The sequence below is a fragment of the Condylostylus longicornis genome, unplaced genomic scaffold, assembly GCF_029603195.1.
Source record: "Condylostylus longicornis isolate FDR11 unplaced genomic scaffold, ASM2960319v2 ptg000072l, whole genome shotgun sequence".
NCBI lineage: Eukaryota > Metazoa > Arthropoda > Insecta > Diptera > Dolichopodidae > Condylostylus > Condylostylus longicornis.
The window spans coordinates 5,021,756-5,036,535 of record NW_026578040.1 but is presented as its reverse complement, the minus strand read 5'-3'; the positions used below and the strand labels follow the sequence as shown (position 1 = coordinate 5,036,535).

At 25.8% G+C, this 14,780-nt stretch overlaps 1 protein-coding gene across 2 annotated transcripts in view; it reads left to right on the top strand.

Moving 5' to 3' along the window:
* Nucleotides 1-14,387, top strand: part of LOC129612486 (kinesin-like protein KIF21A) — a 166,193-nt gene extending 151,806 nt beyond the window's left edge. The window contains exon 16 of one of the 2 annotated variants that reach the window (XM_055526103.1): nucleotides 14,164-14,387. In XM_055526103.1, coding sequence (XP_055382078.1) covers nucleotides 14,164-14,242 — 79 coding nt within the window. In that variant the 3' untranslated portion in view covers nucleotides 14,243-14,387. Of the gene's footprint in view, nucleotides 1-788; nucleotides 1,188-14,163 lie in introns of those variants that run through there. The other variant, XM_055526102.1, reaches the window with a different exon arrangement.
* Nucleotides 14,388-14,780: the final 393 nt, after the last annotated feature.

Genomic DNA, 14,780 nt, shown 5'->3' with positions numbered 1-14,780 from the left:
GTATTTCCAACTAATTTTCAGTGGGAAAAATTATTATTTTTCTTTACAATATTTCGTATATTGTGAAGTGTTCAAAATTATATTTCCTTAAAAAATAGAAAATACTGGTCACTTTACACAATATTTGAATTGTAACATATTGATAAATATTTGAAGTTGTCATATCTTACCCTCATCTCTCAATATGTTTGATTACCCTCTGTTTATACATTTCGTTTATATTTGAAGATAGCAGGAGGAAATATACACTTCAATTGTTATTTATAGATCTAAAATTCGAATCCCTTATAATATAGAAGTTACTATGAACTTCTTCGAGCTTATTGCAATTTTTTAATTTGAAATTAAAGTTGTAACTGTGTTTAAAGTTTTTGTTAGAATTTGCTCCTATTTAAATGTAATTACAATTTAGCCTAATATTACATATTTAATGATAATTTAGAAACATAAAAAAAAATTATACAAAATTATAAAAATTGAAAATACTTTTTTTACATCTGGTTATTTTACAAGTTTTTTATAAATATATATATACATATAATATGAATGCAAAACTTATTTGTTTATTTCTGACAAAATATTTTATGAAATTGAAAGCCATATTTTCATTAAATATTTTATTATTTTTATATTGAAAACAAACAAATTTAATTTTTCTTTTTAAATGTTCTCATTTTATTTTATTTTTTCTGGTATTTTTCATCTTTCCCTAAAAATATGCAATAAATACATGTAATGCTTAAAAATATTTATTAAAAACATTCATAAAAATTACAAAAATCATACAGCACTGGTGAAGTTCGAATTTGGAGATTTTCGAATCAAGAAAATTTCTTTTCAAGTGGCTTGGTATCATCTACTACTAGTACTACTACTAATAATACAACGGCAACTGTATCATCAATCAAAGGAAATTAAAAATTACAAAATTAGAAAATATGATTTATAAAATTTTGTTTAATATATAAAATTAAAATGAGATCGCCATTAAAAAGTTTAGAATTAAAATTAGAAGTCCAAAAAGACAAAATTAAATTTATTATAAAACTAAAAGCAAAAGTTTCAAAATATCAATAATATAGAATTTAAAAAATTCAAATAATTTTAATTTAACCAAAGTATTATTATACATAGAGAAAAATAGAAAATTATATAAAATCAAAATATTCCGAATAAATTTAAATTTTCCATAAAAATAATAAAAAATAGTCGTTAACTATAATATTTCAAATAAAAGAAATAATTTTAATTAATGTTAAAAAGTAATTCAATTAAAATTAATTTAAATTAAAGGAGAATAAATGGAGAAAAGAAAAAATTATAGTAAAAAGGCAACAAAAATGAAAAAGAAAATTTATAGAGGTTTTTCAATTTCAGTCTGCATTTAATTAAATTAATTGAATTTTTATTGTTAAAAAATAAGGCAATGTGACAAACTAACCAGTATTCTAAGGTAAACCATTTATTAAGTGTTTTTTTTTATGAAAAATATTTTAAAATTCACAAATTATGTGGGATGGTTTATAAATTTTGTTGCAAAATGTTTCATAAATGCGCACGAAAGATTTTTGTTATAAATTCTATTTATAGAATATGCCAATTGATTGTTAAAATTTTGCAGAACTATAGAATAATGCACAATTACAAGATTTTTTTAAAATTAATATTTTTATTATTAAATTCAAATTAAATATATTAATTTAATTTCAATCAGCAATTTAAGTTTGAATTGAATTGAAACATTCATATCTATTATTTTAGCAATTCATTAGAGAAAAATTAGAAAATCATTAAAGGCACATTGTTTACTATTAAAAAGAATGAATGCCTTATATTATAAAATTCCTTACATATTTAAATAATTCAATATTAATTTTAAGGATCAATCGAATTTCTTATTAATAAATGTAAAATACAAGAAACAAGTGCATTTTTGATTTGTTTTTTAATTTGTTTCGAGTTCCAATTTGAATTTCTTCTTGTTACCTCGGAATTTATCGCAATAAAGACAAAAGTGTTAAAAATCACAATTACATAATTACAATTAATTCTTACCTTCAATTGTGTTTCATTAAGTTTAATATGAAGCTTTTGCGAGAATGATTTATAATTAAAATTATAATGCGTTAAAATTGCATGTAATTATATAATTATAATTGTAATTAGATAATTGCATATATATTTGTTATAATTATAATAAATATTTTGCAAAATAATGAAGCCATTAATAGCTCAGTTATTTAGCAGCTATGTAAATATAAATAGGTTCCAAAAAATTTTCAAAATCTGAATTCAATTTACTCGAAACATATTTTTAAGAAATTAGACAGTTTTTTCTTAAATTCACAGACTGTCATACTCACAGGCTACTATTTAGGTTTAAATATTTTACAGTTTGTTCAAGTACATAGTTACAATCAATTGCATTCCGTTATTAACAAGAAATGCACTGTCACCAATTTGAATAATGGTTCATGTTTTATGTCAGAATAGAATAACGTAATAAAATTTAAAATTGAAATTCCTAAAGAAGAAAACTTTAACCCGTTCCACATATTTTAATTTTCACAAAAAGAAAAATTAAAAAAAAATGTACTTAATATTACAAATGAATAAATATTTCATTTTTTTTTCTCTTTTTTTCTTGCTTTGCTCTAATTATGTTTCATTAATTAAAAAAAAAAAAAATACACACAAATTTTTGTGTCCTTGCTATATTATTGTTGCCTGCAATTTGTTTTTGTGATTATTAAAATTGTAAAAAAAAAACGCTTTTGCTTAAAATTATTTCAATTGCACTTGGGTTATCTTTACTATCGTTATTTTTATTACAATTATTGTTATTACTTTTTTTTTGTCAAAAAAAGTTCATCCTTTTTATCAATTCATAGCATTTTCTTTATAATACAAAAAGAGGCAATAAAGCAGAAACAACAATGTTTAAATATTTTTGCACACAGAACAAAAAAATACCGCTATAATTTTATGCTCAACACGTTCATAAAAAGTTTTTTTTTTTTTTTTTGTAATTATATATTGAAACTTTTGTTTTTATTCTTCTTGTGTTTTTTTTCGGATTTGATGCCATTATTTTATTCTTTATTGCATGATATCGCCTATAGGTATGCAAAGCAATTAAAAATATTTCTTTATTCGATTATGTTATATAGAAATAATACACATAGCCTAGCTACAAATGTTATAATTGTGTACATAATACTTTTTATAATTATTATGCTCTCTATATTTTATATTATCCTCTCTTTATATCTCTCTGTTTACATTTTAATGCGTCCATAATATTATAGGTGCTAAATTTAAACGGACGCGGTATACGGCATGCGGTTGTAAAAAATGTAAAGCCGTTGACAAAATGGCCCAAAAATAAAATATTCGATTGCGACTATTAAAATTTTCCAGAAAAATTTTTGGAACTCAATCATAGATAATGGATATAGGTAGACTTAAAACTCCATACAAATTTTTTGTCAAAACAAAGTAATCTTATAAAGTCAGTTGAAAATGTAATTTCTTTTGGTAAGTAGGAAATGTAAAAACACGAATGGCGCATTTCCAAACCGCATAGTACATATATGAATATATGCCAGTGAAAACGTTTGCTGCAACGTATTCTAATTTCCAATCCCAAGTGTACGGTGTTGCAACTAGAAAATGAATTTTACTGTTTCTCTATATAAACATCAACAATATTTTTGTAGTAATAAAATAATGTATAATGCCGCGTGGTATGATTTCAGTGTGTCGCTCCCGCAATGCAATAATTTTGATTACCGCATACCGCACACTTTGTCCATTTAAGTTTGGCACAAATAATATACAGTGTAATATTATGTATATACGTTACAATATTAGTGTTACTCTTGTAAGTGTTATATTTTTTGTTGCTTTCTGAAATTCATTTCGTTTTTTGATAAAAATTTAATATTGAAGCGTTGTAAATAATTTTTGTTATTCCTTTAGCGTGAAAATTTAAAAAGGGATAATGTGAGGTGTATAATATTAAATCGTATAAATCAAATTAAAATTGCATACACAATAACGACGTTTTAAATTTAATAATATTTTTAAAAATAAATAGTTCTTGCTTTTTATACACGATTGCTTATACATGTTTACTTTGATTCAGAATTTTAATTTGTAAAGCACCTGGCAGAGTTAAGCATCGAATTGTAATTTAACTTTTCTCAATTAAATTTTTCAATTTTCCCAATTGGATTTCTCATTTCTTCAATTTGAAAAGGTAATGATGAAAGTAATGTATATTATATGAAAATTTAAAATATCGGTAAAATGTTGATGATATTTAAAATAAAATCACTAAATTTTTTCTATATTCAAGCACATTTCTGAAAAAAGTAAAAGACACCCATATTATGTACCCTGGTCCCTGATGTTTAGATTCATGTCGCTTTAAAATTATTATATGACAAATTCACCTATGGTGTAATGAAGAACTTAAAAATTTTATTGTTGTTGAATGATTGTATTTTAAAAAGATCAGATGGGGCTCTTACAAATATTTTTGCTTTATATAAATTAGTACAGAATATATTGAGATATTCGATTATTTGTTATACACTTGATTGTTTTAAAGTGCTGGTAAAAAATGGTAAAAAATCAACCTGTTTTCTACTGCTAGATTTCGCAGATCGTCCGGAGATTTTAATTTTAAAAAGCCTGGTAATTCCCTGAAAAATAATTGTAGCTATAAACAAATATAAAAAAAATTACTTTCAAAACTCGTTCAATATTTGTGGTCACGTTTGTTTTTCTATGTTTAATTTTATGTTTAATTATTTTCAAGTAAATTCCGTTGTTTTTTTTTGTAATATTATTATAAATTATTAGAAAAACATATTTTATTATCATCGTTGTGAGACAAACAAATTAAAATTATAAAATGTAACCAAGTTCAAATATAATTATAGATTCAAATATGTGCTCTGGGGATTACAATAGTATGAAAATAAACTAGTATCACACAAGTAATTCATAAATTTAGTATACATAAATTTACATAATATCTGGTTATATTGTGTAATAAATGTAAATAGAAAGTGTTTTGGTATAGATATTTATAATATGTAGAGTTTGGGGATTTGTTTTTTAATTTGTACTTATATAGTAAACAATTTCATGATTTTTATCAGTGCAATTAGTTTTCAGTAATTACTAATATTTGGTTCGTTCGCGTTTTTTTTTTCAACTGGGATTACATTAAAAAATTAAAATTTTTAAATAGAAAAATGTGATTTTTTTCGTGTTTGGAACGTGAAATTTTTATTTTTTTCTGTTATGGTATGAAGTACTTTATAAATTGTTTTATGAGATATTTGAAATTACCAAAAGAATTGGTAATTTCGATTAAATGTTCGGTCGGCTTGTGGTGTGTGAAATTCTTAAGGAAGAAAGCAAGCTTGTGAGCTTTTTTTAAGCAAGAGCAACTGTGAGGGAAAGGAAATGTTAATATGTTTTTTTTAAATAGTTATTCTAAAAACCAACCGCTTTTAATAATGACTATTTTGATAGACTGTTAATAATTGAGAATTAAACATTTAAAGTTATAAAAAAGTACGAATAGCGACAATTGTTTGTGTTTATACTTTTCATTCAAGTCTTAAAAATCTTGAGATTCGAAATATTTTTTTGATATACATCCACAATCATAGAATATTTATTAACATTTGATGACTAAAATTAAAGCTTAAGGAAGAATCTGTGTGAAAGTTTTTTACGATTTTAAAAAAATTTAAAGTTTCCAAATTGTGGAGACCAGAAAAACTAAAAAAAATAACAAAAAAGCAAATTTATTTTTTTTTAATTAAAATTAAAATGTCTCATATCCGAAAGTCCATAAATTATAAAAAAAAATTGAATTGTCAATTTCAAGCCTTTTCCTTTCAAAAACTGTTTGTTTGCCGCTGGTGTCTTTTTCTGAACGGATGTTATAAGTAAAACGAGAAAAAAATAGAGTTGACCTTGTCAACTCTGTGATACCCGTACGAATTTGTTATCCTATGTGCGAATAACTAATGTGCCATAACTAACTATGGGGCAGACTATGACTTTAAGTTGCCGTATAACCATATTAATTTATGCAAAATTTCAGTACTATGTGTTATTCAAAATACTGGTTGTGCCAAACTACTATTGATGTTGTATGGCACCTACCAGAAAGAGCCAAGAAATTTTAGCGAATTTTATCAAGCACATCGGCCCTACTAATATATTCACTTGTGTGAAATCTCAATATCACAGCTTTTATAGTTTCTGAGATATAGTCAAATAAATTTTGAAGTTGTATGGCAGCTACCCGAACCGGTACCCCGATCATGTCCAATTTAAATAGGGTTCTGGCACTTACTACAATAAATAATTTGTGAAAATTTGGTGAACTTAGCTCAATTAGTTTTTGAGTTATCGTTCGGACGGACGGACGGACAGACAAAGCTAAATCAACTCAGAATTTGACGCTGATCAAAAACATACACTTGAGTCTATATCTAACACCGTTATTTCTTAGCGTTACAAACGGTAAGGCAAATTTAGTATACCCTTCGAACATACGTTCGTACGGGTATAAAAACTCGGGCATATAAAAATTTTTCGATAAAATCCCTGTACCTCGGAAATCGTTGAGGTTTAATGCCTCGTTCCATACAAATATTTTATTCATTTTCGATGCTGAACGTCAGGTTGCTGAAAATATTTTGTCTTTTTTTTATTAATTCCTTAAAATTCAATGATATTTTTCCTCTTGAATATTCTTTGATAGTTCAGTTGAGTCCAAATGTTTTTGGAATGGATATTATATTACAGTAACCAGTTAGCGAATTGGAATAATGCTACACTTCATAAATGAAACCTTGTATTCGCTGAGAAGTGGGGATTAAATTTCCGCAGTAAAATGGGTTTCCTGCATTTTTTCATTGATGATATTTCGGCACGCTCATCGTTTGAGCTTGTTACTTTTTCCAAAAATAATATTGATGCTTTGGCGGTCCACGTAAAAAATTTTATGATGGTTGAAATTGATTGTTATAATACTAAATGACTGTAAATGATTGTTTACAATGATAACATTGATTACAAGCCCACCACATTATTGTATATACAGGATAGTACAAACAAGAAAAGTATTCATATGTGTACTACGTGATTTTAAGATTAAGAATTTATTCTTTTATTCCATTACGTGCTAATTCTCATGCTAATCACTAAAGGGGATCAGATATTTCAAAAATTTATTGAAAATCGGATGAAACATTATTTGTGACATTATAAAAATGTTGTATAGGAATTAACAAGTATTTGGTTGCTCATATTTATTTTCTATTATATTTTCATTATTTTACTTCTATATCACTTTAAGCATATTAAGTGGCCTATTTTTCTTAAAATAAGAGAATCGGGTTTTAAGCTTAACTTAATAAAAAAACCGAATTTAAATTTGAAACCAAAATAATTCGAAACCTTTTCTGAAAATAATTTTTAAATTTATAATTTTTAAATTCAAACATAAGAAATTTAAAAAACTCACAGGCACGAGACTGAATGTGGCAATGTTTTGGTTAGGTTCGACTCCGGTAAAGTGCACATAAGAACGTTACCCAAAAAAATGCGAGAGGAAAAGAAATTTTTTAGCTGTTTTTTAGTTATAGGTGAAATCACTTTCCAAAATTGTCCCGATATTAAAGATGTGCAAACAAAAAATTTTTTTATAATTTTTAAATCCAATTTAATTTAAATTTAGTTAAAAAATTTTCTGTTTTTCATTTTCGTTTTTCGAAAAATTAATAATATAGAAATGTTAAATCAATTATGATTATTGAGATTAAAGATTATAAAGATTTGCGATTGGAAAAATTAATGAATTATTAAAATTCATTATGAGTTCATTTTTATTCACTGGAAATACAATTTATTTATATATTTTTTTTGTCATGTTAGCGTTAGTTAATTAGGTAATTTTTAAATAAAAAAAATGTATTTTATTATTTCCTATAATTTTTCCAATACACAAAATTATTATCTTTGTAATAATGCTTTTGATTTTTATGCTGTCACAACAATTTTTGTTTACACATCATGGTTAGAATATTAAAAATTTTTATTTAGGTTAAATTTTTTGGGTAAAAAAGGATCAGAAAGAAAAATAAAGCAAAACACCAAATGCATTTTATGTGAATTTAAATACTTAATTAATAGTCATTGTTTAAATTTATTACATACACGTTTTTATTTTTCGCAATAAATTTCATTTTTTAATAAAATTTTAATTTACAGAGAAGAATTCGTATTTTACTTTTATGTTTTTTCGTTTTTGTTATTTAAATTATATAAATTAAATAAGTATAGCACATAAATTTGACAATTTTAGCATTTTTTCAAAAAAAATTTTGAAAAAGTTAGATATTAGTTTCATTCGTCCGTCCGTTTGTCTCTGTGTGCGTTTACAAAACTTCTAGATCCCTGAAGACAAAAACCTGAAATTTCATATATAAATAGATCTTTACTAGAAATTTATTTCTGTAAAAGAAAATCCTATCCCCCCGTTCCGCTATAAAAGTTATAGCCTCCCAAAATGCTAAAAATACCATTTTTTAACTATTTATTGCAGCGAAATCATAAGCATTTTTCAAATTTTGCAAACGCAGTATAGTAGCGACTAGCGTAAGAAATTCAAGCTTTCCGAAAACAAAATGGCCGTTATCTAAAATCTATTTTATCCAAATTTTCGATATTGTTTTTCTTCTAGACTTCAGGTTGTAGGAGTTTGATATATTAACAGGTTTTAACCACTAACAAATAATACATTTCGTTTTTTTCTTGCAAGCTTTTCCAAATTTCTATAAATGCAGAAAGCTAACAGTAAATACCATGTCATTAAAAGTTATAATTATTTTTCTTAACCTACGCAATTAACCCTTAAATTCGAGTATAATGTTAACATTTCTTTAAATTTATGTTTGCTTTATTTCAATAACTGCATGAATGGTTCATCCTAAATGTATGCAATCCTAGAAATAGTTTCGTATATGAATGAAAATAATTTTACTAGTGTGGTGGATATACATAGACTGTATTTTAAAGCAGTATTTTCACTTGTTGAAGGGAAAAGTGCTACAATACAAACCATTGGTTTGACCCAACTTTATTTTATAGTTAAAAGCTATTATAAAGTTGAAAACGTTACTTTGAAAAAAACACAGGAAATTATAAAATTTTATTAAAAGCATTAATAGCTACAGAGTCGTCATTTTTGAGGGTTTTATTCTATTAAAAACATTGACAATTTAGCCGCGAAATAGAAAATTGGTGTACAATAAAAATATCGAATTTTTCATATCCAAATTAATATGTACGATATATCTGCGGGTCCAGGAAAAAAACACGTAAGTCATTTGTTGTAAGTTTTCCGGAAACTGTTTTTTGTTTATGATTTTCATATTTTTGATTTTACACTGATAGTTTCTTTTAGAACGTTTTTTTAATTTTCTATTATTTCAGAGCATTGATAATAATTGTACGAATGCACCTATAGGACAAAGTGTAACTTCTTTTTTTTTGAACATTAATCCTTAAGTCAACTCAGTTATTTTTGCGCAAACTCCGAATAATTTAAGTTTTGGGAAGGTTATTTCAATTTAAAAGGAATTTGTCATAGAAATTGACTAAACTGAAGATGTAGGTCGATAGAGAATAAAAATTTAATGATATTAGTGTAAAACTCTTTTTTTGAAATTTTGATTGAAATATACTTTTTCTAGAAGCCGTAGGTATAACCTCAAGTAGTAGCCGTTGTGGAATTGTAGGTAAATTTGTCAAACTCTTGATGTTATGTCTTATTTCTTTTTCCTTACCAATGAAATCTGCACTTTGGTATATTTCAATCTATCAAACTCTGTGTACACAGGTTAATAGAACTCGTTATTCGAGTTGTGTATATCATATGTGCTTGAAAGGAATGCAGGAATCCTTTAAAATATAATAGTTAATCGCACAAGCTGTGATTGTACATAAATGTTTCTAAATAAACCAATAAGGTAAGAGTTAGCCAAAGGTTAATTTGTAATCATTTAATAAATTTAAAATTTCTTCCCATAATATTTCCTCAAACAAAAAAAAAGTTATGATAAATGTAAAATAGTTATGGATGACAGGTTCTCATAGATGAATTTTCATGATTTTCCCTAAGAATTTCATTCTTGAAAACTTTTTTAACTTTTTCCTTAACTATTTTAATTTGTTTATTTACAGTTTAAATTTTTCTTTTTTATTTTTGTTATTTTTATTTATTTTTTTTTTGTAATAATTTTGACTGATGAAAATTTCATTAATCTTTCATCATTGATTTCCACAAACAAAAGGAAAAGCGAAAAGTTTTTCCGACCTATGTACAAAAAAAAAAAAAAAAATAAATTATGAAAAGTTAAAACCACAACAGAACTATGAAAAAAGCAACCAACTGTTTTTGACATACAAAATGGAATGTTGCTCAAATTTCTTATCATTCATTTATTGTTGTTTTTGTTGTTGTTGCTGTTGTTGTAATCATAATATGATTTGTCAAATCATCTTTTTGGATTCGTTTTTATGTTTGTGTTTGTTGTTTTTCTCTTTCTCTTGAGAATTACGAAGAGAGAGGAAGAGGGAACTTACTTTTTTTTTCTTCTGACACTATTGTGTTAAAATTATATTGAAAACTTTTACTGCCAATCATTTCCAATTTGCTATAGAATATGATAAAAGAAAAGCAAAAATAAGGGAGGAAAAAACAAAAATAACAAAGAAAATTTCGATTTCTTCTTGTTGTTTTTTGTTTTTATTTGATTAAATTCAAGGACTAAAATGATATTTGGACAGGTTTTTGCAATGCTCTAATTGTTTTCCACCTGTATCTCTTTGCACTCCTATGGCAACTGCATGGTTAACAAAATATATCGATTTATTGCATAAATTTAGGATGAACAAAAGACAAAAAAGTGAAAAGAGCGTAACAAAATGATCTCTTTTTTGACCGAGTTAGCGAGGTAAGATTAATAATTATACTTTTTGATGGCAAAGCATCTACCGTTTTTAAAGAAATGTTGAAAAACTTGCAGTTTAACTACAACGGCATTCTTAAAAATACTTTAAGAGTGTTAGCTTGAATTATTCAGTTTAACTATATAATAGACTGGTACAACACAAATCTCTTTGTTTGTCGGTCATATCGATCACAATAAAATTCTTTCAAAATAATTTTCTTATTGGTACTCACATATATAATTTTGAACTTAGTATAACACTTTGTTTTCAATCTTTTTTCCGTTGTTTTTAGAAAAAAAAAACTTTTTCTTTATTTTTCGGAGAAATTATTTTGTTTTTTGTTTTATAAGAGAGAGAGAGCAGAAAGAAGAACTTTTTTCCCATACATATCAAATTTCAGAAGAAAATTTCATGTTGTTGTCTTTTTTTTTTATAATAGAGAATTTCAGTAAGTTTTTCATTAATTAATTTCCATATGACGTGAATTTTGGCAATACTTCATTTTGGCACTTCATCATCTACATTCTACATACATACATACATAATGTGTATTTTGTTTTTGATTTGTTTGCGATAAATTATGAATTTAATAATGGCAAAAAATTAATTTTTATTGTTTTTGAAAAGCAAGATATAATTTAACTGCAACTCAACAAGAAAATTTTAAGTGTACAACGTCCACTAAATGTAATTTTTTGTAAAATTAAGATGTTTGAAAACTTTTTGAATATTTTTAAAGAATTGAGTGACGCTACTTTTGTTATTTTTGAAAACCATGGAAAGTCAAGAGTTTCGTGTGTTAATGAAACATTATTTTTTGATGAAAAAAAGTGCCGTTGAATGCAAGAAATGGTTTGATGAGTGTTATCCGGACTCTGCCCCGGGCGAAGTAACCATTCGCAAGTGGTTTGCTGAATTTCGTACCGGTCATATGTCAACCGAAGACGGCGCACGCAGTGGACGCCCAAAAGAGGCAGTTACGGACGAAAACGTGAAAAAAATCCACAAAATAATTTTGGGAGACCGCAAAATGCGGTTGATCGACATAGCCGACTACTATATAGTGTTACTGGAGCGTTTGAAGGCCGAAATCGCCAAGAAACGGCCACAAATGAAGAAGAAAAAAATCTTGTTTCACCAGGACAATGCGCCGTGCCACAAGTCCATGAAAACGATGTCGACATTGCACGAATTGGGCTTCGATTTGCTCCCCCATCCACAGTATTCTCCGGACCTTGCCCCAAGCGACTTTTTCCTCTTCTCGGACTTTAAGAGAATGCTCGCTGGAAAAAAATTTCACACCAACGAAGAAATCATCGCCGAAACTGAAGCCTATTTTGAGGGCAAGCCGAAGGATTACTACCGGAAGGGTATCGAAAAACTTGAAGACCGTTATAATCGCTGTATCGCTCTTGAAGGGAACTATGTTGAATAATAAAAGCGAAATTTGTAAAAAAAAATATTTTTTCATTGAAACGATACGGACTTTTCAGCCCACCTGTTAAACAGTAACGAGTGGTATTTTCTTTTTCTTAATTTAATAAAGCATTCTTTGTAAATCTATTATGTTACAAGGACATGAAGAGATTTTTCGAGGAATGCATCGCGGAAGCTAAACTCTTTAGACAATAATCTTCGAAATAATGTGTGTATAATAGAAATTGGGTGAATTAGTTCTCAACTTTTATTACTATCAGTTCAATAATTTATAAAAAAAGAAAAATTCAGCTCCAAGAATTTATGCCTAGATAATTTTCGAAGCATGCAATAGTTCCTTTACTTAATCCTTTTTTGGCTTTAATTCATTTAAAATTATAAAAAGCGTTTGCCAGTGCTAGTGTTGCCGCAAATATTCTGCTACTTTATGGAAAAATTTAATATGTATATATTAAGATTATTTAATTTTTACTTGTTTTTTTTCGAATTTTATTGTTTGTACGTTTTGTCTATCGTTTTAACTATACAAGAAAATTTTAAAACTTTAAGTATTTTTCTAAGCCGAAAAACTTTAGCTTAATTAAAAAAACAATTTAATATTATACTTGCAATAATTTTTTAAATTTCTAATTTATAATTGTTAAATTAAAATTTTCTATTCCATATATTTGTATTACAGATATGTTAATTTATATAATTATACCACAACCACACATATTCACATTTCACCAGTAGCTGATAGTTGTTTAGTTATGAAAATATACAATATATTTAATAAATAAATTTATAATAAAAAATTAAATATTATAGATGTGAGAAAATTATTTTCTTTTTTGTAAATTATTAAAGTGCTTTTATTTTTTTTTACTTGTTAATGAATGTTTTTTTTCCTGTAAATGTTATTTATATTAACTGGTAAAGTTTAATAATGCCATTTAATTCTATTTAAGAAAAAATAAGGTTGCCATCTCTATGATTTCATGAATTTTTACCGCCATCTTATTTAGTTAGTATAGCTTTATTCCTGCATTTCTAAATTCAATTCTTGATTCAATTATTCTAAATTTTGGCTTTGACAAAAAATTTATGTGAGTTTTATTTTTTTTATTCTTTATTTTGTGTGAAGAAATCAGTATGATCTGGTCTTCATAAGTAAATTTACTTTAGCTGATAAGTTGGTTTAATAATATTTTGTTATTTAAATTGAATAGTCAAAAGTTAGATTGTATTTCAATAATTTTTATCAATATTCAAAAATTAAACAAAAATACGATGGTAGTCCTTATAATTCAAAATCAAAATTAATCACGGCAACCAGTAACAAACTATTTATCATCGCTTGTCTGTATACTTTCCTTGTTATTTTATTGTAATCCTGCAATTCTAATAAAAAAAATTCAATTAATTTTCCATACACAAAAGAAAATAAAGCAACAAAAATAATTAATATTGTTATTGTTTCGTTAAAATTGGCATGATATTTAGCTTTCTTATTCCTTATTTCTCGTTATATACTTACGCTAATATTTAAATATGCAAAACACAAAAATAATTTACTATAACAAAAAAAATATAAAATAAATTAATCGTAAATATAATTTTTATTTAATTTAATTATTAATGTTTCCTATTTTTCTTTTTTTTTCTATAAATTTTAAATCTAAAAACGTTTAGTGATGGAAAAGTTCGTATGTGGCGTTTTACAACAGCTTTACGTCGTCAATGTTCATCAATTGATGGTGCATTTAGCTGACAGAAATTAACATCAACAACAGCATCAGTGACATCATCACCATTAAAACAGAGACAATTACATAATCCTAAACAATTACAACATCAGTTATCATTACCAAATACTTCTTCAGTATCAGTAACATCAAATCAATCACAAATTAAAATACAACAGCAAAAACAATTAAAATATAAAAAAGAACAATTACAACCGCCTAAAAGAGGTCGTACACCTGGTAGTTATGAATGGGAACAATATTTATTATCACGTACAATTGGACGTACATCAAAGAATTTATCAACATCATCATTAGGTTTATCAGATAATTTAATAACCAAAAATGATAATAGTACACAACAACTACAACAGCAGCAAGAGCAGCAACAACCATCAACTTCATCAGGGTTATCATCAAGATTTCATAGTGGCGGTAATATTGGTATAGCAAGAAGTAATAGTACTAATAGTAGTAGTAATGGTAGTATACCAAAAATTTCAATTAATCAAAATAATACTTCATCTACCATTAGTAGTAATAAACGTAAAATGCGTAGCAGTG